This window comes from Lycorma delicatula, chromosome 4 (assembly GCF_047948215.1).
Source record: "Lycorma delicatula isolate Av1 chromosome 4, ASM4794821v1, whole genome shotgun sequence".
Classification (NCBI taxonomy): domain Eukaryota; kingdom Metazoa; phylum Arthropoda; class Insecta; order Hemiptera; family Fulgoridae; genus Lycorma; species Lycorma delicatula.
The window spans coordinates 203,149,775-203,173,382 of record NC_134458.1 but is presented as its reverse complement, the minus strand read 5'-3'; the positions used below and the strand labels follow the sequence as shown (position 1 = coordinate 203,173,382).

Genomic DNA, 23,608 nt, shown 5'->3' with positions numbered 1-23,608 from the left:
GGAGGTATACTGAAATGAAACGACTAGCACTAGATAGGGAATCTTGGAGAGCTGCATCAAACAGTCAAATGACTGACGACAAAAAAAAAGCTACATACCTATGCCCGTAAATACAGTAGCTTATAAATAATAATAATAATGTAGTATGCTGATTTTATAAATGGAACCGTTTTTAATGAAAATCAGTTTTTTGACTGAAAAGGATGGTTATTGAGAATTTACTTTATTTTTTATCTACTTTTTTTTATATATTATTATTCATTTCTTAAATTTTTATATCTATAACGACAAATGCAACAATTTTGTAAATAATTTAGCACTGAAAGAGTAAAGCTTTTTCCTGTAATGGTGCACTGTAAACTAACTTAAGAATCATCTGTTGTAAATGGCATAATTTTTCACAGTCACTAGTCTTAAATAATCCATTACTGTATAGAGATCAGAAAAGTCTAAGAACAGCTTTTTATTACAAAACTGAGCAAGATTAGACAATTGAAATGGATGAAAGTGTGTACAGGGACAAAAATATTTTACAAAAATTTTGAAATTTTTTTGTAACATCTTGGATCTGCCATCTTGAATGCAATTTTAATTTTTATATAGCAAGATGGTATATGAATACATGATTTTCAATGGAAATCTGATAAAAAAAAAGTTTTTGATAACTACTCGTGGTTTTGAGAAATCATTCTTGAACTTCTACATCCTTTCTAGAAATGCCACTATTTAATATTTTCATGTGCCTAGTCATGTTGAAACATACACTTAATTGTTGTCCATTTCCTTGGGTGAGTGATGAAATATTATTGATTAACATGCCATGATAAGTAATACTTGTAAAATATAAAATACTCTCCTTCCTGGGTAAAATGAACTTAGGAATAAATAAGGTTCGATTGCATTAAATAACAAAAATTTGTTATACTATTATCAACATATATTAATAGATTTGATTAATTATTCAATTAATTTTAAAAATCTGTCATTTTCATGTTTTATTGATCTGGGATATGAATACCATATCCCAGATGAATTCAGCCAGTTATAAAGTAAGACATTAATATTGAGGATTAACGGCTGATGCATTATTAAAGTTATAATATTGTTTAAGATAAATAAGATCAGCTTACTGCAATACACAATTTAATTCTATTATATTGTGCATTATCAATAATTATGTACATTGTTACATAGAGGTTGATTGGTTGATTGGTTTTGGTATTCAGTAATTGTTATTAGAATATTATTGAATCCATACAGTTTAAATAATTGCTGCAGCATGTTTTCCCTAATTTTATTTCATGCACATTTTTTTTATATAAGCTTTTATTTAATTTGCTTTAGTTATAATCAAATCTTGCAACTGCTATATCTTTTGATCTATTGTATGAAAATCAATGAAATTTGGTACACGTTTGTAACTTCGATGACAGTACAATACTACGGTGTTAGAATTTGGATATGACCCACCCCCACCCCACCACGCGCTACCGCTACGCTTAATTCATGCATGTTGCTGAAAATTTTTATTTCTCATGAACTATTGTATGAAAATCAATGAAATTTGATTCACGTATGTAACTTCAATGACAATACAATGCTACAGTGTCAGCATTTTGATATGACCCCCCCCCCCCCCAACCAACTACCTCTACGCTAAATTCATGCATGTTGGTTAAAATTTTTATTTCTCATCAACTATCTACTATATTTTTTTGTTTAAAATTCTCAATTTGATTTAATTTTTATTTTTTACTTTTAGAGGGTTTTTCTAATTTGTTTCCTTTTTTTATTAATGTTAATATTAATATTAGTTAAATAAAAGTTTTTTTAAAAAATAATTTTTTATATGTAATCAAATATATTTTTGTAGTTTTTTTTTTTGTAGTTTTGGTTGTTGATATCTCTAAAGAGGAGTAATTGTAGAAAAATGTTATTTACCATTATTTTTCTTATTAAATTTTATATTAAAATTATCTAATCACATGATCAACTTGCTATTCAAAAAAATTAAAGTTGAATTCAGAATTAGATATCCAAGGTGGATAGAAATTAAAAACTTTTTTTTAGTAAGACATTGTAGTTGTACCCATCTCCAATGGTTTTTATCTTGTAGTAATTCCCAGTTGTGTTATATAAAACAATCTTTTCAGACTGTTCTAACACTGTATACCGAAAGAAAAGTAACCGAGTGAACGTTTCTGATACGCTGACTTATAATAAACAGCATATAAAAAAATTTAATTCTCTATTAAGAAAACTTTTTTATGATTAAAAAATTACAAAAAAATTGATAGGGATTTATTATATGATATGGCTAGTAGTATATTTATTTATTGTTAGGAATCATACAAGTTGGCAGTTAAGAAGATAAACATAAGATGGTATTATCTATATATACCCTGATTTTATACCTTTATTTGGTAATTTAGAAATTATTGTCAAGTAGCCTGAAAAAATCTTTTTGTGCATGATTGTGAATGAAAAAATGAATAAGTATTGCTAACCAAGAATTATTGGCTAAAATAAAGATGAAAATATTTATTTATTAATTAACTTGTGAAATATGAATGTATGATTATGGTGTTGAAAAATACTCAAATTTTAATATTTAGTTAATTTTTTTGTTTTTAATTGTCATAAATACTGAAATTAACCAAAAATACAAAGAAAATTGAGTGATTTTGTTTGTGCATATAACAATAAAAGGTTGGATGTGAGAAACTTTTATTTCATTGATGTACAATTTTTAAAGCATTTTTTATTTTAATATTCTCATTGTTCTTCATTATAGTATTGTTGGTTGGGTGAAAAACTTGATTCTTTCATTTCAGATAATTTTTTTTTGTTTTACTTTCAGTTTTTAACATTTTCATTATGACCATTTTTTGGTTCCAAGTTTGAAATCAGCCTGTATTTTGCTGAATAAATAAATAATTTTTTAACCAAGTGCTGAATTTTTTTATGCTATGCTAATTTATTCAGATTTCAGTTAGATTTTTCTTATTAAATTTGATCAATATATATTTTTATATTTATTTTATTTTATTTTTAATATTTTTTGTTCAGTAATATATATATGTTTACTTATTTTGTGCTGGTTTTTATAACTTCAACGTAAAATAAAGTTACTTCGTTTTTTTTTTTTTATTTCATTGCATTGTTCCAAAACAAATAATACACTGTAATTTAGTAAGTATGCTTGCTTATAATATATAATTTGTTTCTATTTTCTGTTTTTATTAATTTACTTGAATGTGTATATTTTATATAGTGATTTATGTTGATAGGTAATTTATTTTACTACATTCAACTTAACTAAATACTGTTCTTGCCTTTGACAAAATTAGTGTTGTATTCAGTATATTTATGGGCATAAGTTTTAACTAGTTACTTTAAACTTTTCTATTTTTTTTAATTGTTGCAAATATACTAATGCTTGTGGTCTGCTAACTTTGATCACTTTTGATTGTTTTGAAGTTTATGGGTGTTTTAAGGATGTTAAATTTTTTTATTTGTATTAATATATTGATCTTTTATTTATTTTGAGATTATACTGTCTGATAAAAAATTTTAAGTGGTAAGTAGTAAGTAGTTTGATTGTTGCCCATTTCATGTTACCAATCTAGAGATAGAACCAGTGATAAATTTTAACTGAAAGTACATTGACAACATTAGTTACAATTACAGTACTGATTTATGGTGTGTGGCTGAAATATTGCGTTTAAGTCTATATACAACTATTAAAATATATAAACATTTCCCCCTAGATAATTCATTTATCTTCCACTGAATCTTCAATTGCAAATAAAAAGATAAATATTTTATTGATTAAACAAAATTTAATTAAATAATAATAATACATCCATGTAGAATTGCCAGTGTTCTCATTTTGTTTTTACTTTCTTTGCATACATATCAGTGCAAGGTTTTAAAGTTGTATTTAAAAATTACAGACTACTTTATTCTTCTTATGAATGTTGTTAATAAAATTTTTCCTAATCTTAACTTTTTTCTGTTTCTTTGTACATCAGACCAAAATTCTGTTATGTCAAATTTTAAAGCTGAGGGTAACTTTATAAAGCAGAGGATATAGTTTTTGCTCCTTCCAACCTGAAATGGTTAAGAGTAAAAATTGGCTGCTTTTGGATTTCTTTTAGGCTAGAGGTAGCTGTACTTAATTGTTCATGTAAATTCAGCCCTCTTCTTTAAAAGATAATTCTAGTACTGAAAAAATTCTTAGAATACCTGTATGTAAACACATCATCTTGTATATTACATTGTGTAAATGCTTTCTTTTATTATATATTTACTATTTGTACATGTATATAGTTTTAATTTTTCTTTTAATATTATACAGTATCAAGTATTTATCTTGTGCAGTCTGTTCAACTGTAATTTTTTCTTAATGCATGTTGCATGAATTTATTTGGTATTTATAGTTTACTTATTATTAAGTTAGTATAAGGAGATAATATAATTTTTCTTTAAAAAAATAAATTTTTAGATTATCTAATGACAATTTATATGATTTTATTATTCTTAAATGTCAATTAAATAATTTGTGAATGCTAAATTATAATATATTAATTAATATGAGATTATAATATTTAGCAGTTGAAGAGTTAAAAAGTTAAAGCCAGTTCCTTTCCATCTCAGAAATTTGCCATCCACTTAAACTGATTGTTTTATATATGAGTCAGATTAAATATATATAACATAATTATCAATGAAAAAATGTCAGTTACCTGCATTCATGAACAGAAATGCAGTTCTGATTATTTTTTGTTCCATTTTGAGAGTGTGTACTAAAAGTAATTAGTACTGCATTGTAATAATTAATTTGATTATATGTAACTAACTATATATGTCACTGTCAGAAATAAGAACCTATAATTAAACATGTGATTAAAACTGCAGTAATGGGATTATGTAATCTGATTTGCATGTTTATGTACATTAGCTTCAATGATTGTATTGTCAGAATTATGTCATTTGCTTTCTCATGGACAATGATAGATGTAACAATAAAAATTTAAGAAAAAGTAAAATAGTAGTGTCATGAATTTAATGAAATCCGTATAAGTCTTCATGATGAAGATAGGTGAGTGGCCATATTTATCAGTCAGATGGTGAGTAAGTGAATCCAAACTTTGTTGAACACCATTATGAAACTTGATAATGCACTTATAACATTATGAACAACTTCATTTTAATTATATGGAGATTATTCTTACAAAGGACCTCAGAGCTAATTAGCTGGCATTCGTGAGTTATTTATCATTTTTAATAAGCAAATGGCAGAAGTTTGTGAAAAACTGATGATGGTTCATTATGTCAGAATTTTTAATGAAAACTAGGTTACTATAATGTGTAAGATTTGTCCTGAAAATGTTGATCAAGATGCAGAAATATCAGACTGATTAAAATGCATTAGCATTTTCTGACTAGCATTTTTTTTTTATCATGTGAGAATGGAAGGTGAATTTATTACAATTGTTTGACTACTAATAAAAGGTGAATTCTTATACCATCAAAACAAAAATCACATACTGATTTCATTCAAGTTCACTGATGGCAAAAATTCAATTTACCCCAGTCCGTACTGAAAATCACGATTCTGTTGAACTCAAAAAAGACATCCTTTTAGAACAAAAAATATGTCTTTTTGTTGAAATTTATGGAATCAGGAATGCACATTAGTCACTAAGAGATATTGTGATACACTTTAAAAACTGATGCATGTCATCCAGAAGTGACTGCATAAGATGCTGAGTTTAGGAATTGTTCTAATTCACAGTAACATATACAATACTACTCTCCATATTTAAAAGATTAGATTCAGAATTTTGATCACCATATTACAGCCTAGACCTCACACTTAGTAACTTCCATGGTTTTCTATTCGAGAAGGGTTTTTCATTGGTTCAAGGAGAGTGAGGAGTGAAAATGGTAGTGCTGATTTGATTTAATTGAATCCTAGGGAGCTGCCTTTTATGAACAGCTTATAAAAATAAATGTTATTTTTTACAATAAGTAATAAGAAAATTAAATGGTGACAGAAAAATAAAGTAAAAATTGACAAACATTGAAATGGTAATCATATTTTTCTTGGTCTGTTTTTTTTTTAATCATCAGTTGACTTTTTCTTTTGAAAAAACACCTTATATTTAAATCGAATGCTAGTAATTAAAAAAAAATAATAAAATAAGTTTAAAAAAAAAAACAGAAAACTTATGTAAGAATAAAAGCCATGGAAAGTTACTGTACTTGATAAATGTATGATATAAAATACTTGTACAAAGTGGCTCACTAGTGAGATTATTCGCATTTATTTGAACAGTGGAGATAAAAAAGGAAATGGCTGCAGTTTACATTATGGTCCTTAACATTTTCCTGTATTATTGTATAATATTAAGCTTTTTGAGCTGAAAATAATAATTGCTTTCATTTCCATTTATTTTTCAAAAAAATATTTCTACAAAGTTGGATTAATTATGTACTGTAATTTTGTAAATTATTTGATTAAATTTGCCACCTCTGCCAAGTTTTATAAATTTGGGTTTAAATATTGATATATGAAATTTAATTTTTTCTGAATTTTTTTTTAATAAATCATTGTTTCAATATACTAAACAAGTAAAAATAAAAAAAATAAAAAACTGATCCATAAAACTTAGACATTTGACTAAACAGTGATTTACTATTTTTTTTTTTTTTTATCCCTACATCCCTGGGCTGGACATCCAGTTAAGTATACTCGACCCAGGGACGTGTCCTTAAAACTCTAATGCGGTCTTCCCACCCACCGGTTTTACACCCGGCACGGTAGGTCGACCACCCCGTGACATAATATTAATACAAACATAATATTACTACTTTGCCATAATTTTATATTTATTTATTAATTTTATTTTACTTTTTTAATTTCTTTTAGGTCAGGATAATCCAACACATCCAGGAAATTTATATGCTGATGATCCCCACCTAAGAGAAAGTGTTCCTGAATTAGTGTCATAGTGTAATATAAGTAATTCAGATAATATAATTATTGTTTAATATAAATATTAATTATAATAAACTGTTTTGTATATATTTATATAATAAATTATAATTAATTATTTGTATATATTTATATTATATGGCTGTATTATAGATATTTATTATAGGATTTTTTTATATGATATATTATAATTTCATCACTTGGCTACTTAGATTGGTATTTTATTTAACTTTTTTTGTATGGTAAAGTGCAATTTTTTTTATTTAATATCGTGGAAAAAGACTATTAACATTATATTTTATTTTTAGAATTGTATTTTGTATTGAAAAAGTATTTGTTATTTAAATTATTATTAAGATCAATAGAAAATGTATAGACTTCCAATTTCTTAAAACAATGTAGTTGTGAACACATACACAAACAAACATACATTAGTTTTTTATAGGAAAATATGAAAATATACATTTTTTTTTATTTTCATTGTCATCCAGATTATTTTACGTATGTAAGATTTATATTCTTTAAATCTCTTTTGTAAATTGAAATTATTTATTTTGCTTCATTTTATCTGCAAGTAAAAAGAGGCTATTTTTATTCTGAAAAAATTCATATTCTGTAATACTATACTTCATTTAGTTTATTATTTATCATTTTTATTCATGTTTCATGTGTTTGATACTGAATAATCTTTCAAATTTTGTGTGATTGTCACAGTTAATTTGATAACAACCTTGTATAATTGATAAAACTTATTTTAAAAATAAGTAAAACTGAATATTTGTTTGAAAGCAGTTAAAATAATTTCCAGTTTACTTTTTATAACAGTTGTTCTTTGATATTCCAGAAAGTGGTAATTGCATTTTAATTCAGTGTTACTTTAGTTATTCAGGTTTAATTGTACGCTTCCAGAATTATGGGCTGACACTGGATTGGATCAACTGCTGAAAATGTAGAACTTCTCCAAGAAGCCAGTAAAGTTATTAAACCACTTGTCATAATAAATAGCTAGATTCAAGGTGTTATTATTAAGAAGTCTTCCATCAGTTTGATTTCTGTTTCTTCTTAATCCATAATATATTATTACGTAACTAATTAATTTATTTAGATTAAATTTTTTATAGTCCATTTTTCCCTCTGTATGTTAAATAACTATATATAATATAATATTTTTCAGCCTCCGCAAAGTACAGTAATTTATATAGTATGTAATTATGTATTATATAATATATATATTATATATTTTTTTAAATCTTTGTTAGTTGAACTGATAATTAATTATGTGGTTAGATCAGGGATGATTGAAATTTCCTTCACACAATGGCAGTGCCCTCAGCAGTCTTCTCATTTTGTGAACAAAATAATATTTGTGAGGGAACAAGCTTTCCTCACAATAAATTTTCCTAAGTTGTCACTGCTTGATTGAACATCTAAAATTTTTATTTATCAAAAGTATAATGTAAAAAACTTAAAAAATGAAACAAATTGATTATGAAACACTCCATCTAGTAGTACTGGCCTAGCTAGTAATGAATATAATCCATATAATACCATCTTCTTATCCAATTTACAAAAACGTTTATTACTTTTTGTATTATCCTTATAAAATAATCATTAAATATTGTTATATGAACCTTTATGTTATAAGAATTTTGACCAAATTATTATTTTGTAAAAAGAATTTAACTGCAGAAATTAGTTAAGCAGAAAAATGATATTGTTTATAGTAGCAATTTATAAAAATTAAATTTTATAGATGTCAAGTTACTTATAGTTACATCAACTTTACACATAAATAACTAACGAAACCTATTTTTTATTAATTTTTTAGGAACGCAATATATAAGGTGTTAACTATAATTTAAATTAGACTCTAGGAGTAGGGAGCTCTTTGGCCATTAATTAATTATGGTTTTTTTTTGTATTCCTAAGTGTAATGTCTGGACAAATCCATTGAGTTACTTGTAAGCTGTACCAAAGAAGCATCTGCTTGGGACTGGGTGTTTCAGACTATGTCATTCTTAAGGTTGACCTAATTTCTACATTAATTATCCAGAATAGGAAAAATCAAGGATAAACAAAGAAAAAAGACGGAAAATGGATAATTAACTCTTAAGATTGGATGACTGTGAGTACCTTGTATCATGATAGTTTAATGTCTTGCCCAGAACACTTATATTGTGTTTATAACTTATTCCATATATACAGAGGGAATTAAGAGTTATCATTGTTTTTCAATTAATGAAATTATAAAAAACAAAACAGGATGTCTATAATAATATACTATTGGCATAACTTTTATTAATAATAATTAATTTCATTTAACATTTTATAAAAATTTAAATATGGACAGTTCTCTCCCAGAAATCTAAACAAATCAAAACTTAAATGATAATTTTGATTAAAAACTGTGTTCAAGTAAATACTATAAAGCAGGTGTAGTTTAAATATATTTTGAGTGCTGAAATTAAAATAAAGTTTTAAACTAAAGGTATAGATTATAATTATTATAGAATAGTAACCTGTGTATTTAATTACAAACAAAAAAAGCTATTTTCAAGTTTTGTTATCGATTAATCTGTTAATTGTTTTGTTTGATTTTTTCTATAAGATCTTTCAATATTGCTAGAAAGAAATTTAAGAATATGTATAATTTTGATGATAATATGATACTTCAATACTATCTCAGATTGTATATATCATTGTACCATTTTGAGATATTATGGAGAAGTTTATGTATTGAATGATCTTATGTTTGCTCTTATAAAATGTCAATTAACTATATATATATGATTACTTAATATATATATATATATATACATTTATAATACATAATGTATGTTTATATATATATATATATAGTAATACATTATTACTGTCATTATTTTTTGATATTGTATTTTGTATTTCTTTTCTTTCACTTATTTCAGTTAATTAAACTTATTTTTCAAAAATGTACAGACATTCTTGAAAAATAGATAATTACATTACTGGTGAACTACTACCAATTTACCTTTAAAAGATATTTTAAATAAATATAGATAAATAACTGATAATTGTAATTACTTTACATAGAAGAGTATTATTTTTAATTATTGTGTTAGGAAAAATGTAATTTATTTCAGAAAATGAAAACATACATATTGTGTCACTTCACTGAGAAGTGGATTCACAATTGTATGATTTTCTGTTTAAAAAAAAGAATATATGACAAAATTAAAGAACAGACAAAATGTTTTCAGTGTAAAAATAATGCAAATTTTTTTAAAAATACTTTTTTGAATAAAGATAGTAAACTGGTCAAAGTGTTGACAAAATAAATTGTTAAAACAAAAATAAAATTAAAATTTATGTATATTGCAATTTATTAATTTAACATTTATTTTGTGTGATATTCTTTTTTATACAGTTATAAAGAGAATAAGTAAAATTGATGTTTTTTATTTGTATAATACATTTTTCCGTTGTAAATAACTAGTGGGTATTTATATACATTGGTAGTGAATTGTTAGATCTATTGAAAAAATATTCCTTGAAAAGCATTTTCATTTATTTAACATTGAAAACATTTTTAAATTAATTTTATTTCTAAAATAGAAGATCCATAGATTAATATAATTCATAAATAGTTAATTATAATTAATTAACTTAATGTTGCAAGCAGAGGTGGCAGTCTGTGAAGTCGGATACTTTTTTCTTTGATTAAATGTTGATAAGAGAAAGGATTTATTGAAAAAAATTCTATGTGAGCACCAAATAATTATTTGTGGTCTCAAAATCACATAATAATTAATAAAATTATTTTATATCTTATGTTATCTTCTGTTGTTTACTTCTGACAATTTCTAAAAATTTCTTGTGTTCTGAGTTAAATGTTGTTTTTTACTACTTTATTTTATTTGTGAAGGCTATTAATTAGATTTGCAAAGAAAAATTGTAACCTTAGTCAATATTACTGAGGTCCAGCCTTGATAATATAAGAAAAATTGAGAGATGTTTTTTCTTAAAGACAGTTTTGAAGATGGATGATTACTTCTAGTTCAAATTATTTGAGATAATGCTTTATCTGATTTTGTATTTTATTTTGGTCTTTAATATTAAAATCAGATACAAAATTTGAAATTTTTTCAGTTAATTCTTTTGCCATTTGTCATGGTAAATACCAGCATGAAAAATTTACATTTAATAAGAAAGCAACTCTTAAAAATGATTTACCTGTTGCTATAGTTTAATTAATGTCTGTTTAGTGAAAAAAAGAAAAATACTTACTTTTCATCTTTTAATAAGGAAGAATTTTTTAACCATTCAAGAAATTAATTTATAGTAATCACATTTACTGAAGACTGATTTCTTGTTCCAAATTACTAGCAACTTTTACCTACTTAGAAAAAAAGTTAATTTACATTTGCTTTGAAACAGTTTAACCTTTCTCTAGACTTCAGCACGCAACCTTGGTTTCTCAAACGATATCTTTCTTTAAATTTTTTGTCATTAAGTAGAACAGAATTACTTACTTAATTTATATAATTATTATGCTAGTGCAGCAGAATAGATTTCTTAGATAAATAAACAATCTAAGAATTTACTTTTAATGCTAAACATTTCTTCAATAAATAAAAATCTCTCAGATTTCAAGTTTTTTTTAGGTTGAAAAATTCAAACTTATTACAAATTTTGACCCACTGGGTTGATCTAATAATATAAATCATTATCAGCTGTTTTAACAGCTGATTTTCAAAGTTCTGAACTTTAAATCCCAGTAAAGACAAGTTACTTTTGTACGGATTTGATTACTAGACAATGAATATTGGTGTATTTAGGTGGTTGGAGTTCAATTAACATTTCAGGAATAATCAACCTGAATATGTACAAAACTACAGCTCATTTACATGTTATATATATATATATATATATAACTTGATCCATCAAGTACAGAATAAAATTAAATTAGGTAGGATGACACTTACCTTATATCATTATATATACACAAGAGTACTTTCATGATTTTCTCACATCTTCAGTTGATCCAATCTTTTAATTGTTCACAAAAAATTACATATAAATACTCAACATTAACAAAATAAAATTTTGATAAACACAATAAAACAAAATTTGTTAAAAATTTGGATATAAACTTTAAAATCCATTCAAATTAAAAACTTTTTTCCTTTTAAATGTAAGATTTAAAATCAAAGTTAAAAGTTAAAAATTCCTTATATAAAAATATGTTGTCAAATAATAAAAATATTAATTAAAATTTAAAATGATAAATGTGTTAAAATAGAATGAATGTGTGTGTGGTTTGGCTAGCCAATATTATATTACTATGTAGGATTTTAAATAGATTAAACTAAAAATTAACAATATTTGATAAAGTGCTGCTATCTATTGCAGTTTTTTTAATTGTATGTAGCTACTGTAGCCGAACGGATTAAGCCTTTGTAATCAATCATGTCATCCTCATACTCTATTTGTTAGTTGATCAAGCTGAATCCATTTCAGCTAAACCCCTATTATTATTATTCATATTACATTTTTTAATTTCTAATATTTCGAAATTAGTGTAAATATCAAATATTGAATGTTTATTATCAATAACATGGTCAGAAACAATAGAAAAACCCAATTTTCCATTCTTTTATAATATCTGAAATGTTCAGAAAATCTGGTTTTGAAAGATCTAGTGGTCTTTCCTATAGAAACTACTGACTACTACTATGTAAGACTAAGTACTATAACTACTATAAGACTAACTACTAACTATTATATAAGACTGTGACTATATTTATATAGGAAAGACCACTAGATCTTTCAAAACCAGATATTGTAAAAAGGAAAATTAGGTTTGTCTAATGTTTCTGACCATCTTATTCATAATAAACATTTGATATCTGATATTTACACTAATTTGGAAATATTAGAAATTAAAAAATGTAATATAAATAATAATAATAATAATAATAAGGGTTTAGACATTTTATATATATAAATATAAAAATGGATTGAGCTTGATCAACTAACAAACAGAGTATGAGGATGACACGAATATAAAGGCTGCAGTAGATAGCAGCACTTTATCAAATATTGTTAATTTTTAGTTTAATCTGTTTAAAATTCTACACAGTAATATAACATTGCCAAACCACATACACGTATTCATTCTTTTTTAACATATTTTTCATTTTAATTAATGTTTTTATTATTTGATGACATATTTTTATATATGGAATTTTTAACTTTTAACTTGTATTTTAAATCTTAAATTTAAAGGAAAATTTTTTAAAAATTTTAATTCCATTTTGATTTGAATTGATTTTAAAGTTTATATTCAAAGTGAACAATTAAATGATTGGATCAGCTGAAGATGCAAGAGAAAATCGTGAAAGTACTCTTGTGTATATATAATGATATAAGTAAGTGTCATCCTACCTAATTTAATTTTATTCTGTATTTGGTGGATCAAGTTATTTATTTATATTTGTATAATAGTACAGAGTATACGAGTCTTAAAATTGACTGTAAAAAAATATATATAATCATCATCTTGTTGTGTGAGCCATGGTATGCATTTTGTACAAATTTTACTTAATATTGATTTTTCTGGCATTGCTGTATGTTAGTTAACATAAAAAGGAGAAAAACTGAAAATCCAATTGGCAATTATAATTCTTTGGTTGCAGTATAATTTTATATTCTGAATTAATTTTGTTAATTTCATGTGTAAAGAGAAGTCAGTGTAACATTCTTTTACCTTTCATTTTATTGTCAACGTATAAATACTTAAATTTTCTTTTTATCCTTTATACACAATAAGTTTAGATTTGAGTTATTGATAATCAATCATTTTTTTAATCTATTACATGTTTTGTGATTTGGTCTTAATATTATACATGTTAAGTTCCTTTATAAAATTAGATTTGATATAAATGATTATAATCTGATTAAATGTATTTAATTTGTTTAAAAAAGATAAAATCCTGCCTTTTTGCAGGAAATATATATATTTCGAACCATAAGGTAGTAAATTAGGATATTATTAGGAGGCGTAAGGTAATTATTTTTAAGTAATATTTTTATTTTTAGTGTTATTATTTTCACTTATAATCATTTGAATTATGGCAAGAAGAATACTTCTTATTTAATTATTGTTTTCAAGAAAAAGGGATCAACATTTTTTTTTACAATTAATGATGCCCTTATTTATTTTATTATGTTATTATCAAGAACTTTTTCTTTTTATCAAAATGAACATGGTTATGTCATATAGTTTAAATATGATTCCAAGATAAAATCAGAATGTTTCAGATAACTCTCTACCATTGATTTAAAACAATATTATCTTAGTGTTATTATAACTCTCATTATTTCAGTTATAAGATATGAATTATTACAAAACAAGTAATATCAAATAAATATTATGTTTTGGTGCTATAACTTTATGTGGTGATTTTTTAACATATGTAATTGTGAATTAGTGAAATTATTAACTGTGTTAATAGAAAAGTAGTGAAAATAAATCCAGACTCCTTGAGGATATTATTTTTTATTTTTTTTTTTTACTTTTCATTATTTTTCTGTTAGGTAATTTTTAATCATTTCAGTTTTTTTTATTAATATCATTATTATTGCCAGCAATTCTGACATGTGTAAGAATTGAAGGACAACTGTACAGTTTTCTTAATTCAAGAGTTACTGCTGGTTTGAATCTACCTCAAACTGGTAACAATTCTTAACAGGTTATTTTTCAACCAACTTCACTCGAGAAGTAGGTACCTTATTTTCACTGGTGGGGAAATTAAAGCAGCTAGATGATTGTGGTTAATCCACCGGGTTGGTCTAGTGGTGAACTTGTCATTGCAAATCAGCTAATTTCAAAGTTGAGAAGTTTTAAGGTTCAAATCCTAGTAAAGGCAGTTACTTTTATACGGATTTGAATACTGAATCGTGGATACCAGTGTTCTTTGGTGGTTGGGTTTCAATTAATCACACATCTCAGGAATGATCAAGCTGAGACCGTACATTGCTACACTTCATTTACATTCATACATATCATCCTCATTCATCCTCTGAATTGATACCTTTCGGTGGTTCCGGAGGCTAAAACAGTAAAAAGAAAAGATGATTGTGGTTCTAGCTTCATCACCTTCTTTATTGTAATCTGTAAAGTGAAGAAGTTTTTTCCTTGTCTAATGCTTGTAATTTTAGATAGATGGACTTAGACCCTTTGGTTACAAACGTAGCAATTTTCAATGAAGGAAAAGTTCATTATTCGATTCAGTATGTATGTAAGTATATGTTGTGAAACTTTTTGTTTTGGATTTTTACTGTAATTACGGATTCAGATTAAGCATTGTTAGAGGATTACAAAAATACATGAATGACACAATTGACCATTAGGTTCACTTCAAAATGGCCACCGAAATTAAAATGTTGTAATCATTACACAGTAACAACTGGCTCTAATGCACTAATGTAATTTATTACAAATATTTGATTAGTTTTGGTTATTGTAGGTAAACTAAATAAGCAAGGTTGGTTGTGAGTTTTTATTATTTACAAAACAGATAAATACATAACTGAAAAAAAACCATTCTTCTCTTATCATTTTTATTTAGTTAGCAAGTACAGTTTAAATAATACAAGAGTTTTAATTTTGAAGTAGTGATGGTAATGTTTTATCTATGATTTATTTATTAAAAATTTGACTGACTTGACAAAACAGTTTATAAAATGTAATAAAATAAGGGAATATTGTGGTTTTAACAGTTACTGATAAATTGTAGAACACTCATTGTTACAGCTATTTAAATTCTGATACAGCTCATGTGTTACTGTGCACCTATAGAAGATGCCGTGTCATCCAGGTACATATAATTTTTTTTGTAAGGAAAAGTTACTAATGGTTGGGACAAAGGTAGTAAATGACATATCTCTATATTATACCTGTTTATAAAAACATAACTCTTGTTTCATTCGTAAGAAAGCATTTATGTAGAGATACAAGCAATACTGACAGGTAGTTGGGAAGACTAGTATATAGTTGAACCCAAACACGCTGTTGTAGTACTTACTGATATTCTCAAAATCCATTTACAGTAACTATGTAGGTAACTTTTCCTGACTATACTAGTTTTTTTTTTTTAATCTATGCCTGGCCTTCAAAGTTTTATTATAATATCATGCATAATTACTTGATCCTTTTTATTAGATTTCTAATTACAAACTAATTGTTCCCAATAAATACCTGTATGTATATAGAGCACTCTAATATTGAATTATTAAATGATTATTTTATCTGCTTTGTAACATTAAAATTGATTCCATCCATTAAACAATTATAAATTACAATATATTACTTATTCATACATATTCATTAAATGAAGCATCTACCTCGACAGCTGTACAGCAGTCGGTAATGTATGTTTTTATTCTTTAGCTGATATTACAATATTATACATTGTGTAAATCAGTCATTTATTACTTATTGTTTAATTACTTATATTTATATATAATATAATACTTATAATATTATTTTTATTTAAACTGATTTTATGATGAGGCATAGAATAGCTTATTATTATATTACTTTTCTATACATGTACGTTTATAACTACAGTCAATTAATGTTTTGTACATTTATACATTGTAAAAATAATAATCTATTCAGGGATTAATATTGGCTATTTGGTATTTATTTAGAGCATTGCTTTATTAGATATATTATTTACTGATGCTTACATTTAAGAACTGCAAAACTTTTATTTCATTAAAATTGTTGTAAGAGTTTCAATAAATTGGTTCCACAGTTTTTTGTTCATTAATAAATACAATAATCTAATAATGTTATAGCACATTGGCTACTGCAATATATATGAAAAATCATACCTCCCATGTGCAGCAGTTAAGTGTAAAATATTGGTACTAATAAATAATTAATTAACTAGAAATGGTCAGAATTGAGTTCATATTTCAAATACTAAAAAAAATGAATTCATTGATGTCATGCATTGCATATGAGAAATGAAAAAATAAAATTTTATTTTTTTATTTATATGCTGAGAGTAGTGCTGGTGATCTTGCTTACAATGTGGTTATTATATTCATATAATGTCCTTGTCTATGCGTAACATTTGTAAAACTAATTGTGCTCTTTGAACTTAGATATCTGAATTTTTTTTGAGAAAATTTATTTTAAATTAACCAAGCACTCACCACAGATGTGTTACATAAAAGCTCAAAAGCTTGTGGAACCGCTGAATTGTTCCACAAATAGTGTACTTAGTGGAAATAACTTGCCATTTGATCAGAAATGTCTATGCCCTACTTACCTTTATTATAGTCGATATCAGGAGCCGGTTTATAAACTAATTCTCCTTTTGTGTTCTCTTTTCCATTGGTTGCTGTCTCTAATGTGTGCTTTGTAGTCAAGAAATGAACTTCGTTTATCTTTCCATTTGCCAAAAACAGTGCCTTTTTCACGTTGCTTACCAATAACCTCTCCTTTTGTTAAATACATCCTGTGGAATTTTTTCATGATCATATCAACAAATGGGTATTTTTTTCTAATGAAGAGTTTGCCAGTGGAACTGAAGCATAATAATTATTTTTTAATTATAGTTCTTTTTTTGGATAAATATTTATCTGGCAGGTCAAGAACTATCTTTTCTGACAAACTAGTTATTTAATAACAGATTTTCCAGAATATATACTGGCAAAATATACCTTAAAGGATTACATAGCTTAAACATTTTAATACCATATTTAATAACTTTATTAGGTATGTACTGTCTGAAAAATAATCTACTGCAAAAGAGTATGATTGTTTCATCCACAGCAATTACCTTGCCAGGTAATTGTGACACTTAAGTATTCTTGCACCAGGTTCATGAAATTCCTTATTTTATTAGTCTGTCAGTTTTATCAGCATTGAATTTGTCTTCAAAGTCTATAAATTTTTCATTAATCTTCAATTTTTGGATATTTTATGACAACCATGTATGTTATTACGACAAAGAATTTCCACAATTCCTCTTCATCAGTATCGTGCCATTTACTAATCGTATAACTACATTTGTTAGTTTGTTTTCTCATGAAGTGAGCAGAATTTTTATTAGTTTCTCAAACAGTTATTTTTCATCACCAAAAAATTTTAAAGTTAAATCTCATCACCAAAAAATTTTTGATTCTTAAAATCTCATCACCAAAACATTTTTGATATACCTAAGGAATAGTTAAATCTTTAGGGTTCTGGAGATAAACATCATGGTATGTATAATTTCATCTTAAACAAATTTTATATGACATGACTGTTTGGTAATATCTACGCTCCTCTGTAATCGATTCTTGATTAGGCCTATCATCTGTCGATCTGTTGCTGTGGTAGCTTCTACATAAGTTGCTTCAACTGTTACCATAATACCATTTTCATATACATTAGCATCTGCTGATGATAGACTTTCAAATTCAGTTTCAGATGAAAATAAATTATCTTAATTTTCATTATCTTAAAGTGTAGATAAGATTTCTTCATCTGAGAAATCACTATGTCTTGGAGCATCTGGGTCTTTTACTACAAGTAGGCTGATCATCCATAAAGTTTATGTAATAAAATTGAGTTATGAAGACAAATAGTTACAAGAACTAATAAATGTTAACAATAAAATAATACTGTTCTAACCTAAGTATACCTTAGTTCAAAATATTTGCATTTTTCAAGAAAATTAACTGTGTAAAACAACACTAAAATAACTGACTGAAAACACTTATAATACACATCCACTGAAGTCTAACCATCGTATGAATTTTGAAGTGTGTAATAGTTAACGAATTTGTGAACAGATGGCACTAGCTTACAATTATATCTTGTTCTTATCTGCATGCCATAGATGCTATTAGAAAGCAGTCATTGCATGTTGAAGTAAACTATAGTGCTAGATGTTTAAATAGCAGAGGGAGACACCAGCGCTATTTGCAGCCTGTGTGGAATGGTAATCTGAGTAACGCTGGCACATCTCACGGCAGCCAGTGTATTAGTAAACATAAAACTGCAGCGTGATCAAAAAAAAACTTTTTCAATTTTTGAGTAAGGAAATTTTTATTTGAGTTTGATTTTATTCAACACTGAAGAAATATAAATGATTATAATCGTACATTCAGTTTTGTTTGTTATTACATCACTAATAGCTGTTTGTATTATTACTGTGTTTTATTTGTTATTACTTAAATTAAACAAATGCAGAGTTGTTAGATTTATACTTGCTAGAGAAATTTTTTTATATTATGAAATTATGTTGTAGTTAACTAAAAAGTTGATAAATGATAAAAAAAAAGCCTGTTGTACAGAAATTAGATTTTTGAAGGGCAATAACTGGAAAAATCAAGATTGTCATTTGGTAGTTATTTTCTCTCCATACAGTATGGAAAAGAATTATACTATCACTTAATTTTGTTTTGATTATTCCAGTGTGGTTGCTGACAGTAAAACTGTAGATTTAAAAGATTACCTGTGTAAATGTAGTGCTTATTCTTTGCTTTATATTGTATCAGTAAAACTTCAACATAGATCAGTCAGGTTTTTCATATAGAAAATTTTAAATTAGTCATGTATATATCAACAAAAATTGGTAACTGAAATAAGACAAAAATGCTGTCTTATTACATTATGGCAAACAGATTCATCAAAACCTTTATAGAATTAGAGCTGAAATATCCATTTTACTTGGATGAATTTCAAGCATTTGATGATTACAATGACAATTTTGTTGTTATGATAACTGAAGCACCTATTGAGATTGATTCACTATGGTTGAACATCAATGCCAAACTTGCTGAAAAAATGAGCCAGGATACATCCCCATGTATTCTGGCTCTGTTGGTTTAGATTTATATTTTGTAGCACTCGTCAAATGTCTTTTGCAAAAGAAGTGAGAAACTACTGAAACCCAGAAACTACTGATGATTTTCTTTTACTGTATTCTGTCTGATTATAGATAATCACTTATCATCTATCCTTTTTCTTAATTTGTTTCTTCCCATTTTCAGTCATAGTATATGTAGGTCAGTCAGGTTCTACTATGATTGTGTCAGAAATGTAGGGACCTTGAAACCAGTAATTCTTATAATATCACAGAGAAGGGCTGACTAGTTATCTTTCCAGTAGTTGTATATTAACCTACTAAGTCCAATGATGATTAAAAGCATATTTAATTCTTAGCTCCATGTGATTTGTATTACTTCATATTTATATTTTTGGTGATTACCACTTAAGGTTTACCACTTTATTTTTTATCAGTTATTCATTGATAAAATCAATTATGTTTTCTTTTGCCCAATGAAACCCTAATATCTGGCGGATTGGTAGTATCTAGGCCTTTCATCCAGAGGTCCCAGGTTTGAATCCTGGTCAGGCATGGCATTTTTTCATACACTACAAATTTCAATTGATATATTCCTATGCACAAGCTTCTTTGCAAGCTTTTGAATTGAATTAATTCATCAGTAAAAAAAATTTAGTTCAAATTTTAATACATTTCTATTAAAAATGTTATACGTTTTGGCAACACTTAATTTATTATAACAGTCTAGAAGTGTTTAAAACTGCATTTTACATGCTTAAATTTATTATTTATTAACCTTTTTGTAATATAATGTTTATACAATTAGCCTTCCATATATGTACTTATTTTTTTTTTCATTAATACCTTTTTGTGTATGTTTATTATCCTATGCTTACCACAGAATCTATCCATTTTTATTTACACATTATATTTATTAAGTCAAGAGTTTATATATATTTTAATTTCACTTGTGTTTAGGGTTTAGATAGATTTTCTTCTGTTTTAAAAATGTAGGATAGACTAGAAGTTAAATTTTACATAAATTATTTTCTTTTTATTTTGCAACAAGTGATACATGATATAATTTTTAAGGTGAAAGTTTTTATTTATTAATAATTGAATCTGTAATTTCAGAAAGAGCACATGTGACATTTTTTGAATTTTCAGAAAAACAAAAAACTCATTAACTTTATTAATATTCCTATTGTTAAAAAAATTCAATGTGTTTTTAAACATGTTTAAGATATGTAGCATTACATTTCTGTTAATAATCGTAGCAATAGTTAAGTTTAATATTTTTTCAATGTGCCCTTTTTACTATTAAAAATTTTTATTACATATTTTAAGGTTCTCAAGAAAACTTGGCAGCTGTATTAGTATTAACATCCTTTATTTGACAGTAACAAAGTTAAAAAATGGGGGAAAAATCATAGAAAGTAGTTAAATAAGGGTTTAAACAAATAAATTGTGCACAATAATGGATGTTGAAATGGTTTAGTCGTCCTCTACACCATATTCTTCTCCAGTGAGTTCTGATGTTGTTGAAGGCCAGCTAAGAATTTCGTTATAAAATTGTACATAACTAATAGCCTTAGTTATGAACATTTTTATAATGTTTCTTGATTTTGATTGGAATATTTCTTTCTGGGTAAGCTTTCATTGACGGGAGACTTTGTGCATGGTTGGTTTTGGCAAATGAAAATGTATGGTGAACCAAACCACTAATATGTTCTCTGGTAATAACTTTATCTTTGTTTTTGTTGTACAGGAACTGTTTTTATGATGAAATTCTGAATTAGATTATGTCTGTTTCAAAACTCCTTGCCCCAAAGTTTCATCTGAGCAAATAGTTTTTTGTAAAAATTAGACCACTATGTGTGAAAGTTTAGAATTGCATTGGTTTAAACATAATGGATTTTAAACCTTCCCTTGTGGCTAGATCATAAGAAGTGTTTTCCATACTGTTCTAGTGAGTAGATAGTAAGTATATTTTCCTTAGATTTTTTCATAACACTGAAATCTTGGTCTTAAGACATGAATGAATGTCCCCTCACAGGGATAAAATGAAGGATGCTATCAAATCTTTCATTATCACACGAACTTGGTAAAAATCACACTATAGTGTTCTTGTATTGTTCACCAGTGCAATAACTCAAAACATAATTCTTTGACTGATCTAGATAAGTTTTCAATATTTTGCGACATTAATGAACAAACTTCATAGGAAGACTTGCTTGCTTGCCCCTCATGGTATAGAGTAAGTCTGCATTATTTGATTTTAATTTGTGTATACAAAAAATATTTACTGATAACTGTCTTAGGAAATAAATGTCTTGTACTGGGATTCGAGGAAATGATTGAGTTGCCGTAAAGTCCAATCTAATCACTGCAATGTCTTCTTCAACTTTATTTTCTCTGGCCAGCTGTTAATTGCTATACATTTTTTTGCGTGCATTTTAAGGAGTATGTGTTGAACAGCAACAATTTTTTTTTGCATTATCACTTTGATTTTAATGTACTAAAAACATCAACCTGTGGTTCACAAAAATAATATTTGAAATTCTCGTGGAAATATTCTCTATAAAAATTATATTTAACCTTATGTTGGCATTAAGGATGTTCATCCAAAAACATTTTGTGCATGATTTTAATACTTAGCCTTGCTTTTAAATATATTCTAAGCTTCCCACCATAATGTATTTGCTGACAATGAACAAAAAAAATCAGATTAAATCAAATTTTTTTTTTTACTTGACTTCATACTTTGAAATGTGGTTGTACATTGACAAATTTCACCACTAATGGGGCATTGCCACTTCGTGCTTTACCCCTTAAGTCACAGGGACTTATTCCAGCATATAATAGACTGCACAAACTTCGAACACACTTATATCTGATTCCATATACTTTCATGAATGTGTTTTTACATACCTTTTGGATTTGCCCGTCAATTTTAATGTTATAGTCATAAAAGTTCACTTTCACGTTAGTAGAATTAGGCCTACCTCCAATGTTGTTCTCTTCAAATTCATCATCAGCAAGTCCATTTTGTTGTTTCTTCGCAGAATGACTTATTATAGGATCTCACTTTTCAATTAATTCTTGTAAAAATGTATTCTGTGCATTTTTATTGTCTAATGCGTAAACTTATTCCATAAATCAATCGCTGGTTCATCACAATCACTACTATTATCTCTTGACATCATGAACAGTATTACATCTTAAATGAAATAAAACAAATAGGTTAGGATAATAAAAACAATGATCCTGCGACAACAACAGCTAACGTAGCATATTAACAATTTTTTAACATAGTATGTTATAAAACCATAAATTAATATAATTAATTTATTATTAACATACTAAATAATTCATATTATATAATAACTGAAATTTATTATTTATTTATTTATTTTAAACATTTATTTCAAAATATATAATTTAATATTAAATATAAATAACCTGTATTTTATTTAGTAGTGTGTTTTTGTATTACAAGAACAGGTGTATCAACCTAAACTTATGCCAGTTCAAAAACCTTTAATGCTCAAAGGGCAGTGTGACAGCACTTGTCAATAATTTCATTGGTCTGTTTGACAGTGAAGGAAGCACATTGCACGTGTGCCTTTCCCGCACAAAACATGTGTTTTAGAAAGGAGATCATAATTCTGTAAAAAAAAAGTAAATTGACAAAAATATCACATGTGCCCTTTCTAAAATTACAGATTCAATTAAAAATTTATATTAATTACAACAAAGATAATCTATAGTG

At 26.1% G+C, this 23,608-nt stretch overlaps 1 protein-coding gene across 2 annotated transcripts in view; it reads left to right on the top strand.

Annotated features, from left to right (window-relative positions):
• The window catches only part of spin (lysolipid transporter protein spinster), a 273,536-nt gene extending 266,053 nt beyond the window's left edge, over nt 1-7,483 (top strand). For both annotated transcript variants that reach the window (XM_075365058.1, XM_075365059.1), the window contains one exon: nt 6,938-7,483. In XM_075365058.1, coding sequence (XP_075221173.1) covers nt 6,938-7,020 — 83 coding nt within the window. In that variant the 3' untranslated portion in view covers nt 7,021-7,483. The remainder of the gene's footprint in view (nt 1-6,937) is intronic.
• The last annotated feature ends 16,125 nt before the right edge of the window (nt 7,484-23,608 follow it).